The 12,513-nt window shown below is 40.4% G+C and overlaps 1 protein-coding gene across 1 annotated transcript in view; it reads right to left on the reverse strand.

Moving 5' to 3' along the window:
* Positions 1-12,513, reverse strand: part of LOC132819389 (stonin-1-like) — a 104,725-nt gene that overhangs the window by 77,764 nt on the left and 14,448 nt on the right. The window contains exons 2-3 of the mRNA XM_060830873.1: positions 6,607-8,410; positions 5,109-5,311 (exon numbers count right to left, since the gene is read on the reverse strand). Of these exons, the coding sequence (XP_060686856.1) occupies positions 5,109-5,311; positions 6,607-8,344 (1,941 nt within the window). The 5' untranslated portion in view covers positions 8,345-8,410. The remainder of the gene's footprint in view (positions 1-5,108; positions 5,312-6,606; positions 8,411-12,513) is intronic.

The raw sequence follows: 12,513 nt of genomic DNA on the forward strand, positions 1-12,513 counted from the left end.
TAAGGTCCTAGGGAGTGTTGCTGAACAAAAAGACCTTGGAGTGCAGTTTCATAGTTCCTTGAAAGTGGAGCTGCAGGTAGATAGGATAGTGAAGAAGGCATTTGGTACGCTTTCCTTTATTGGTCAGCGTATTGAGTATAGGAGTTGTGAGGTCATGTTGCGGCTATACAGGACATTGGTTAGGCCACTGTTGGAATACTGCGTGCAGTTCTGGTCTCCTTCCTATTGGAAAGATGTCATGAAACTTGAAAGGGTTCAGAAAAGATTTACAAGGATGTTGCCAGGGTTGGAGGATCTGAGTATAGGGAGAGGCTGAACAGGCTGGGTCTGTTTTCCCTGGAGCATCGGAGGCTGAGGGGTGACCTTATAGAGGTTTACAAACGACAATTGCAACATTTAAGAGGCATTTGGCTGGGTACATGAATAGGAAGAGTTTGGAGGGATATGGGCCGGGTGCTGGTAGGTGGGACTAGATTGGGTTGGAATATCTGGTCGGCATGGACAGGTTGGACTGAAGGGTCTGTTTCCATGCTGTACATCTCTATGTCTCTATGACTCTATAATTGCCAAAATTTACAGAAAATAAATATTATATCCTAGGACTAATGTTGAATTTAGTTTGATATTAATGTGTCCATATGAAGTGTTTTGCCCATTTGTTCAATCTGTTCGTTTTAAAAGGGTTTGCACTTATGGTACAGTATGGATTAATAAAATTTGCAACAAAATGTTTGTTCCAAATATCACACGGTAGAATTTGAACTCTTCTGAACTGATGAAATAACCAATGGAAAATGTAGTGCGCAGACAGTGAGCATTGATGACAACCTTTTGTTTCTTTTCCTTATTCTGATTACCAAGCAAAGCCACTGCCCACCTAGAATTTTATTGTATAAAAGCAATTTAATGGGGGAGTTAATTTTCAACTGAAAAGTTTTCACCTGAAAAGTTAGAAAATTCTGACAAATTGGAGTTCAAATCTTTTGGAAAGGAAAGGCAGAGTTTGCACAGTGCATGATAATCTCCGTTTCTTTTATTTGAGAGGTTTAAAGAGACCACTTGAGGGTCTCTCCGAAAAGATAATGTTCCTGTGTTTTTTAAAAGATCTCCATGGTACATGACAAGCTGATGTTCTCTTCCAGGCTCCATAAAAATCTCCTGACTTGTTGCCAGCTCATTCTCATTCCACCTCCTCACCAACACCTATCCCTGCCAGCATCTGCTCCCTCATACAAAAACATCCCTTAGTCATCCATTGGCTTTTTCTTCAGTTGGCCATGTTTCCACCGCAAGAAAAAAGCTACTGCAACAGAGCACCAGAAAGACAAAAAAAAACTGGAATATGCCTCATTGTGTAGGTATGTGCAGGCACAATGTTGATATCATGCTTGTTTGACATCCAAATAAAACTTGTCTGAAATGTTTGCTTCTAGGTTCATTCCAATTAGCAATTATAGAGAAGTCATCCAACATAAAGGTGTCTATCAATTTGTATAGTGACTGGCATCTCTCAGTCATATCTCGTTATTCTATTTTATACAGAACACCAAGCGATAACAGTAACTGTGCAGATAGAGCCTCTATTAATATTTAAAGGCAAATCTTGCACACTTCTGGGTGACAGTGGCTCAGTGGTTAGCACTACTGCCTCACAGTACACGTGATCCAGGTTTGATTCCAGCGTCAGGTGACTGTGTGGAGTTTAGGTGGAATTGCCATGCTAAATTGCTACATAGTGTCCAGGGATGTGGAGGCGGTGAAATGAATGCAGGGTTACAGCCAAAAGAAATGCAGGGTTACAGGGATAGAATAAAGGGGTGGGTCTGGGTTAGATGCTCTACGAAGAGTCAGTGCAGGCTCAATGGGCCAAATTGCCTTCTTCCACACTGTAGGGATTCTATGACTTTCTCTTCAATTTTGGTATCCACTGTCCAGTTCTTAGGACTAGATCCACAACAGAAATGATCATAACTAGGGAGGATAGATCAGCATGATGCAGTACAAGAACCATGAGATTGGCTCATATAGAAATAAAAAGTAAGACTCAGGAATATCACCACCTTCGGATCGGCAGGGTATCTGCCTTGAACAAAGAGTAAGCCTGTAAATTCAGTTGTTTTGTTTTAAATCTCTTGTCCTGGAGTAATTAGAGCTGACAAACAGGTGCACAAACTTGAAAATGTTTCATTTTGCAACCTTTAAATTCCTTATCTCAGAAAGTAAAGGATTCTTTCACAAAATTGTAATCCAGAGTTCAGAAACTGCCTTTTTCAAATTTCCATTGAACATTGTAGAACTAAAACCCACAACATTCTGTTTTACAGGCATTAACAGGAAATATTTCCATGCAGAATATTTACCATTCTTTCCAGTGGGAGGGTTCTACATTCTAGACACAGCAAGAAGTTTCAGTAAGTGTAAATAAATTTGATGCCAAAGTTATGTCTCTTGTGGTGTGCCAGACTGACTCAGCTTGCCAACTTTCTAACAGTGGATTTGGTGCTATATGAACAAGGGACTGAATTAAAGTTTTCCTTTGATGTTGATCCAAATGTACATACAGACATGTGTCTGCTCAGTGACACAAGAAAGGTAATGGTGACAATTAAAGGAATTTCATGAGTACTGTTAGCTGATAGTCATGTGCAACTCACCATGTTCTAGCGATTCAGAGACCCAAGTAATGTTCTGGGTACCCAGGTTGAATCCTGTCATAGCAGTGGTGGAATTTGAATTCAACAAAAAACTGGAACTAAGAGTCTTTTGATGGCCATGAAACCATTGTCAATTATTGTAAAATCCTATCTAGTTCAGTCTGTGCTTTAGGACGGAAGTCTGCTGCACTTACCTACTCTGGCCAATATAAGACTCCAAACCCATAGCAAAAGTGTGATTATCTCTTAACTGCCCTCTATAATGGCCTAAAGTTTCACTTAGTTCAAGAACATTTATGGATAAACAAGTGCTGGCCTTACTAGTGGTGCCCATATTCCAATTGGAGGCTGCTGTGGTGGGCACGGAAGAAGGAGGTAGCTAAAGGTGTTGGAGGGGAAAGTAAGAGGCTGCAAAGGGGTATAGAGGATGCTGCAGGAGGGGGAATTGAAAGCTGCAAGAAAGAGGGTAAAAGTGCAAGTCTAATAAGTACCCTGCAAGGATGCAAATAAAGAGGCTATAAGATGGAGTGAAGAAAGAGTATTAAGGGGAATTAACTCTGCAGACACTTGTCTTTTCATGTGTGTGTGGCTGTATTTGGGATTGAGGGAATATAGTTCTATTTTAGATCATAGCTTAGCCGTTACCCAGAGTTTGCACTTGCTTCAAGAAAAAAAAATGAGGGTTGTAGTTTTTAAACACCACGGAAAGAAGCCTTTTGGCCCATTACGTCCATGCTAGTCATCAGATATCAATCTATTCTAATCCTATCTTCCAGCACTGGACCGATAGCCTTGTATGGTATGGCATCTAAATATTCTTAAATGTCTTAAGAGTTCTCACCTCTATCACCCTTTTAGGTAGTGAATTCAAGATACCCACAACCCTCTGCTTGAACGAAAGTCTTCATATCCCCTCTGAACTTCCTATTATTACATTAAAATTGTGCTCCCTTAAGAGAAAAGCTTTCTCCCTACCTACCTTGTCTATAACCCCAAAACTTTGTATGCCTCAAATCAGATTCTGCTTTTGCCTTTTTTGCTTGGAGGAAAACAGCCCCAACTAATTTGATCTCCCCTCATACCAGAAAATCTCCAACCCAGGCAACATCTTTTTGTGCCCTTTCTCGTGCAATTCCTATGAATGGCGACTAGAACTGCACAGCTACAGCCTAATTAATGTTACAAAGTACTCCATTATAACCTCCTTTCTCTTGTATTCAATACCTTGATTCATAAAAGTATGTTTCCCATTTCCCTTCTTAACCATCTTGCCTACCTGTCCTGCTGCTTTCAAGGATCTGTGCTCATGCACACCTCTGCCTTTGATGAATCTGCACTTCCTAGGGTCCTACCATTCAATGTGTGTTTTCTTGCTTTGTTAGTCCTTCTAAAATTCATCACATCACACTCTTCAGGTATAAGTTCCCTTTGCGTTTGTTCAGACCTTGTGACCAGTCCAAATATATCACCTTATAGTCTAAGGCTTTCCTCCATGCTATTTACCACACCACCAATTTGCATGTCCCCTGTGAACTTATTAATCATATCACCAATTTTTATGTTTAGATCATTAATGTACACAACAAACAACGAGGGACCAAACACCACTGAATAATCGGCTTCTTGTCACAGAAACACCCTTCCACCATCACTCTCTGCTTCCTGCCACTAAGCCAAATTTGAATTCAAATTGCCAAACTGCCCTCGATCCCATGAGCTCTAACCTTCTTAACCAGTCTACCAATGGAGACCTTGTCAAAAGCATTACTGAAGTCTTATAGACCATGTCAACTGCACTACCCTCATCTACACACCTCGTCACCTCCTAGAAAATTCAATCAAATCTGTTAAGACATGATCTGTCTCTTACATCTTGTGCTTAATTGCAAGTGGAAATTTAATTCATAATAGCATTTAAAAGATGCCTTAAGCGAACCAGCACAGGAAGAGAAAATACTATGGAAAATTCAAGTTTTTGAGAAAATAATGAAGCTAAATGGAACAGATGTACTTCAAAAGGATTGTTGTGGACATCAGGGCAGTCCTCTGGTTTGGAGCATGAAACCCAGAACAAACAAAATTGTATGGGAGTTACATCTTCTCGTTCCTTTGCAGGAATGGCACAATCATGAGATGGAGAACTCAGAAAAGAATAAGGCAACAAAAAAATTTAGGCATAAAATCTGGGAAGCTAATAACTCTTCAGAACCTCTGGTAGATTAAACAGCCAACCTGCAAAAAAGCATCACAGCACATTGCAATAATAGGAGTTAAAAAATAAAATACCTGCCTGGCTGAAATCCTTCAAATCTTTTCAAATGACTTTACAGTGAAAGAGTGTTCAATAAATTAGCAGATTCAAAATACACTTTTCAGTCCCATTTTATTGCAATGTCCTGTTGTTTACCACACAACAGAAACTCTTGCAAACAAGATGAATATATAAAGTATGACCTGGTAGTGGTATTGAGCTTTTCGATGAATGTGCTTCTCTGGCTGGATATCACTTTCTGTTCCAAATGATTTCACTTGCACTTTGGAAGCTGATGTGTCAGGTACCTCAAACTCCACAGCAATGACTGGCTTCCATTCTGAAGGTATTTCTTGATCTGAACCCAGCTCAAGTTTACAAGAAAAACAGTGTGGATGGTCAGATGCTACAAGATAAAATGAGAGAAGTAGCATTTCACAGAGCAGTGAGGAGCAATACATTGAGCATAACCAAACCTTAGTAACAATTTTTTTCAAGATTAGAATTATCGATGGGACAGTATGGCTAACAAATAATAAACATATTAAGTATTGACATTACTGAAATATTAAAAAGATGTAGTGTTGAAATAATAATAAATAAAAATCTGAACAATCATGGTGTAAAGTTTTACTAATGACCATATGAATTAGGCCTGATCCACGTCCACACCGGTACCTTTTTAATCAAGAATCTATCTTCTTTTGCCTTAAAAAAATTCAGTGCCTGCCTCTACCACCCTCGGTGGAAGGGGGTTCCAAAGATTCACATATCTCTAAAAAAAAACAAAAATTCCTCAATCTCAATCTTAAATGGAAGACCCTTCGTTATGGTAGCGCTATTATTGTAATTACCGTGTTCTCTAGTTCTCATTTACTTTACATATCTCCACATTCTTGGTGAATTCAGTTTCAATAATACAAGTTGTAGTTTTCCTTTTCTTTGATTGTATTTTGAAAGATTTTCATTATTTATAGCTGAACAGGAGGGCAGATGTGTGTGTTCCCAGACTCTATTGGTGCACTTCTCAATATAAAGAATTTATAAAGGTGAAATTATAATGGTGAATAAATTCCTTTTATTCTCCCTCCCTCCCTTCCTACGGAAAGGTGTAACGTCTTCTTGGTACAGCCCCATAGCTGAACAGATGATTCATGGAGAAAGTAATTCCCATTCGTTTACACCCTAACAGCCTGCTTACTGGCTTGGAAGCATCAATGTAACTTGACATGATGTGGGACCCCAGACAGCAAAGACAGCCTTGCGGCAAAATGAGATTCCTTCCTCTCCTCCATGTGTGAATGGTCCTAATGAGATTCACAAACTCAGTCTAAATCTCTTCCATCGCAGCTGGTCCTAACCTGCTGCAGTCCCAGCAGTGGCCACCACTCCCTTTGGTACCTTTGAGACTGAAGAGGTGACTACTATCTAATGGACCAGAAATCTGCCAGGGCAGACACCTCTTAAAAGAGATGGGAAACTCCAATTGCAGGCAATTAATTACCAGAGGAATTTAAAATATAATGGGGACTTCCATGGCCAGTTGAAGTAGGGTTTCTCAATTTTCTGACTGATGTCCACCACTGTCCCATAAAATGTTTAACTTTATTTTATTATTGGATATCAGAAACTATGCACTCGCTCACCAGATGACCCAATTTCTACATTTGGATTGTTCAGCAATTATATGATGGAATATACCTGCATTCCTATCAGGTAGACGATCAATCCTCCAGACAATTGCCTTGAAAGCATGTTCATACTTAGCTGTACCAATGGTGACTTGCATTACTGGTTCACCACCTGTTGTGCTAACAGAGCCAAATCGAGCATTCCGATTCATCTTCGCCTTCAAGGACTTCTGTCTGAAGAGATTCCCAGTTCGAAATATCTTGAACCAAGCTGGAGGAACAGGAAAGCGGATCATCACATTTTCACAATACATAGATGACAGCCTGTTTTGGAGATTGGAATAGGCAGCGGACATAACTAGAAATGCTTGCAATTCTGTGTAGGCTCCATGAACTGTGACCAGACCCTTTAACAAAAAGGGAAGCTCAGGATTGTCACAGACTGTTTTGAAACGCATCAGCTCCAATCTACAGGCATCAGGCAGAGTGAATTTTATGACTCTAGATTTTTCAAACTCATTTTCTTTCACACACTTATGAACCCGGTAGTCAGAGATCTGAATCCATGTGCTATCCATTTCATTTTTCAAGTAACAGCGGTCTTTTCTTTGAAGCTGTAAATCATTAAGAGTCAAAAAACATTCAACATTGCCATTAATGAAGCACAGACAATAAACGTGGGTCACCACTGAAGCTTCAATCATTTTCCCTTCTCTTGAAAATTTTCCCCAGAAGTGATCTGTTATTTCAAGTATCATTTCTTGTTCTTCATAGCTCTTTCTGCGCTGTGTAAGGAGAGGTAGTTTCATTAGTTCCTCTTCAACAGCAGCAATGAAGTCTGTGAAGTCCTTGTAGTCAGTTGTTCCAAATTTCAACACCTGTTCAACCTCTGCTTCATGTAGGACTTCGGTTTTTGGGTGATATTTTCGTTTTTCTGTGTATGACACATGTTCAATCTTCACTGTGTGGATCTTTTCTGATGCCTTGTAGTTCTCCAGCTTGGGTTTTGAGAGCCTACAATACGGTTGCAACTGAAATTCTTTGAAAGGTTTCTCAAGGCCCTGTTCATAATAGAGTTGTAAAACTCCCCCAGCCAGGAGGTTCAGATAGATTGGGCCCCATTGACGGGAAGACATCATATTCTTCTTCTCAGGGATCCTCATCATTAAAGGCCAACCATTTTTGTACCCAATTCTGAAGAGATTCCTAACATTAGGTGAAGATATTTGAACATGATGTTGTTTGTTTTCTGAAAATGTCTTCGAAGGTTGGAAGTCATCTGCTTGTACCTTTTCATGTTTTTGACAAAGAACAGTTAGAGGGGAATTACTCCGACTTTTCTGGGGTCCATTCATTTGCTTGGGGCCATGAAAAAAATTGTTTGTTGTGCTTGTGGTTGAGATTTCATGAGCCTGGTTACTTTCTTGTTCACAGTGAGAAACACCAGTGCTTGAAATATAACTGTGATTCCAAAATGGATTGGTGTATCCATTCTCATTATTATGTGGCCTAAATTGATCGGTTTGTGACAGATCCTCAAACTTAAAGAAACAGCTATCCCCGGATGAACTTGCTGTGATTGGTGTCTGAAGTCCAGACATTGGCGTGGAAGGAAAGTTTGTGAATGGTGAAGAAAGTGGCGTGTTACTGCCAGAGGCAGATCTTCTGGACAAACCATGTTGAGAAGAAAGACTCAATACCAGACCATTGGACTTGTGCTCATTGTCCGAACTGAAGGACTGTTTTGGTGACTGGAAACCATAATCATCATCAAAAGTCACCCAGTTTGGATAATTCAGCGAAGACATGCTGTGTTTAATTCATAAGTAATTCCTCTTTTCACTATTCTGGAAGACTGGTTCCAGTATAGCCTGCTGAAGGAACAAAATAATGAATAGTTTTTGTTTTACTTTAATCTATTAGTGCTAAATGTTAAATTATATCAGATAATAGATGTACAGAAGCAGAGGTCTTTTATTAAACAGTGGTAGCCTGAAGATTTCATCATACCAGTGAAATAATATTGTGCAGTTTGGAGTATAAAACACCTTCAGTAACAACATAGGAGAAGCTCAAGAATATAATGTTTTGTACCAGATTTCATGCTTCAGGGTGTTAAATTTAGATACAAAAAACTTTATGAAAAAAGAACATTAAACCTAGTGATTACTTTAAAAAATCTCTGCAGGTTATAGTCAGCTGTAATTACTTTTTTCCTAGTTTGAGCTCAAAACGTTAAGGTAATTTAGCAACTGAATTTCATGCTGGTGTGAGTCCTAGACCACAAGCCCAGGAGGGGCTCTAGTGGTGCAGTGGTAGTGTCCCTACCTCTGAAACAAAAGGCTTGGGTTCAAATTTCATCTGCTCTATAGGTGAGTAATAACCCCTCTGAACTGGAGTAGTGGGCCGTGAAGAAGGTTGTTTCAAAGTCTAACAGAACCTTGATCAGATGGGCCAATGGGCCAAGGTGTGGCAGATGGAGTTTAATTTAGATAATTATGAGATAGTGCATTTTGGGAAGGCAAACCAGGACAGGACTTATACAGTTAATGACAGCGCTTATAGGGAGTGTTACTGAACAAAGAGACGTGAGGTGCAGATGCATAGTTCCTTGCAAGTGGAGTTGCAGGTAGGCAGGGTGAAGAAGGTGTTTAGCACTCTTGTCTTCATCGGACAATACATTGAGTATAGGAGTTGGAACATCATGTTGCAGCTGCACCGGATATTGGTGAAGTCACTTTTGGAATATTGTGTCCAATTCTGTTCTTGTTGCTATAGAATCCCTACCGCATGGAAGCAGGCCTTTCGGCCCATCATGTCCACATCAACTCTCTGACCAGCATCCCACCCAAACCCACCTCCCTAACCTATTCCTCTAGCCCTGCATTTCCCATGGCTAAACCACCTGCACATTCCTGGACATATACGCAATTTAGCATGGCCAACCTACCTAACCTGCACATCTTTGGACTGTGGGAGGAAACCAGAGCAGCAGGAGGAACCCACACAGACATGGGAAGAATATGTAAACTCCACACAGCCAGTCACCCGAGGCTGGAATCAAACCCAGGTCCCCTATGCTATGAGGCAGCAATGCTAACCACTGAGCCACAATGTTATAAAACTTGAAAGAGTTCAGAAAAGATTTACAAGGATGATGCCAGGATTAGTGGGTATGAGCTGTAGGAAGAGGCCAAATAGGCTGGAGCTACTTGCCTCGGAGCGTCGGAGGGGTAAGATTTAAAAGGGACCTGAGGGGCAACACTTTTACGCAAAGGGTGGTGCATGTATGGAACGAGCTGCAGGACGAGATGGTGGAGGTAGCGACAATTACAACATTTAAAAGACATCTGGATTGGTGCCTGAAAAGGAAAGATTTAGAGGGATACGGGTCAAATGATGGCAAATTGAACCAAATATCTGGTCAGCCAAGGACAAGTTGGACCAAAGAGCCTGTTTCCATGCTGTAATACACTATGACTCAATAACAGGTTGATTAGAAAACATCTAGACTACAAGCACTTAGACCTCAGTGGGCTTTGCACACAAATTAATTAACATGGTGGGAAACACTGGTGATTTATTTGTAGTGGTTAATAGATAGGGAAAAAAAAAAGAGATAATTTGGTTTTGGGGGAAAGAATAATCATTCAGTTGTGCTTAAGAGTGCTTCTGGATATAATAATAAAAAAAGACTATCAGCTTCTTGGAGGGTTCGTATGGTGTAGTGGTAGTGTTGCTACCTCTGGGCCAGGAGGCCTGGGTTCTAGTCACAACTGCTCCAGGAGGTGTGTAAAAACATCTCTGAACAGGTTAATTAGAAAATATCTAGACTTCCAGCCATCAATGTCATGAGAGATTATATCCATGAGAGGTATATTTAAAATTAGTGGCTGGAATTGTCGATCATGCACATGTGCGATTTATTCACATGACCCAATACAATCAGGTTCTGTCTGGCAGAAACTTTACCCTCTAACTGTACATTGAATTACTTTAACCATTTTAGTCAAATTACTTCGTTTGGAAATTATTTCAAATAATTACCTTGTCTTGGAATAAAAGTATTTTCTACTGAAATTTAATTCTAACCAACTTGCACATCTATGGAGAACAATTTAATCCTATTCCTCCCCGATGAGTTTGGTCAGGGTTATTTATTCAGGAGGGAGGGTAGCATGTAGGAATTCTGCTACTTTCTTATCCCCAGCCCAGTTGATTCCATAGAATAAAGATGTGTGGATCCTCTCCTGGCTCAGAACTGTTATTCCAGCAGCCGGTGAGGGGCTTGCCACACGGTGAGGATAACAAACAAATTCCTTCTGGGTTACCTGTGGACACTCAGAGGAATTCTTCATCGAAGGGTGTTCCATATCCAACTGAGGTACTAGCCATTAGGGAAGGGAGGAGTGTGCCACTGAGTATAACACCCTTCCCTCTATCCTTGCTAGCAATCTGAATTCCCAACAGTCCCACCCACTACTTCCACCATTGCTAACCTGTAGCCTGGGACTCAGTGACAATCTCAGGACTTAGTGGGTGCCCTACTGACAGGAAACAGCTGATGTCACTGCTACTTGATACAGTTAGGAGAAAGTGAGGACTGCAAATGCTGGAGATCAGAGCTGAAAATGTGTTGCTGGAAAAGCACAGCAGGTCAGGCAGCATCCAAGGAGCAGGAGAATTGACGTTTCCCGAAACGTCGATTCTCCTGCTCCTTGGATGCTGCCTGACCTGCTGCGCTTTTCCAGCAATACATTTTCAGTACTTGATACAGTTGCCAACATTTGATTGGCCAGCAGTTCCCAGGGGTCGGACTTCATCCGAAGGCCTTTGATCTCAGGGAAGGCTCACAACTGTTAAATAAATTGACAATTCTTCCCCAAAAGTGGTAATGTGTGGCTCTTGCCAACCCTTACTAGCAGGTGATGCCACCTTCACTTTCATTAAACCTGACCCATGAATTTTCTGATGGATTTAAAGAAACATTTCATGTGTTAGATACTTCAAAAAAGTCCCAATTAATGGTATTCTCTCTCCAGAACTATATTTCCAATGTTCCAACACCCCCTCCTCCTGAAGAAATTCATTCTCTTCATATGTCAGATTGCCCTCTCAGTCTTAAATCAGTATAATATTACTACTTCTTTATTGATTTAACAGTATATAGGAAAAAACTTAAATGCAGAGGATTAAAAGGGAGTAATTAATAGAGTTACAGATAATAAAAAAATAAGAGAAGCAAGGTAATCAAGGAACTGTTCTTTAGTACAATAGCTTTGTAATGCCCACATTAAACTTAAATGATTCTGAAGTAATTGCTGCAGCATTATGAAGGTGAAATCAACATTTAGGTGCAGGGAAACAACAGGCAGTAATACTTTCTGTAATAACTAGTTGTATTTCCAAGGTTCAGAGAACTACAACCTCTTCAGCACAGTTTGACTGATTATCTATTGGCATTAGATATCTACTGATAATTTCAATGATATAAAATCATTCATTCACCTTCAAGATTTCAGGAATGGTGTTTGTCAGGGGAGCAAAAAATAAGATGGGGAGATTGAAGAGCTGTCTGGAACAAGCATTTCTGAGACAGATTTCAAAGCATGTTTATAAAACAACACCAGTGAAATGGGAGATGGTACGGGGCAGGGTGACACTAGGCACACAGACACAAGATGGCCGCTGAGCCATACGTTGACCACTTGACACACAACATGGCTGCCAGACCACAATATGGAGAGACACATTTACTGCCTGTGGCCACCAGAATACCAGCACAAAGCACTCACAACCTAGTTGATTAGTTTAAGGCAGGTGGGGGTGAGAATACATATGAGTAGCATATACCGCCCGCCGAAGTGTCTGGATCCAGCCAACACCTTTGATAGAAATGCTAAGTATTTGATACAGACTCCATACAAAGTGCTAATAGGCATAAGTGAGGACTGCAGATGCTGGAGATCAGAGTCTA

Source organism: Hemiscyllium ocellatum, chromosome 10 (genome assembly GCF_020745735.1).
Source record: "Hemiscyllium ocellatum isolate sHemOce1 chromosome 10, sHemOce1.pat.X.cur, whole genome shotgun sequence".
Taxonomy (NCBI): Eukaryota; Metazoa; Chordata; class Chondrichthyes; order Orectolobiformes; family Hemiscylliidae; genus Hemiscyllium; species Hemiscyllium ocellatum.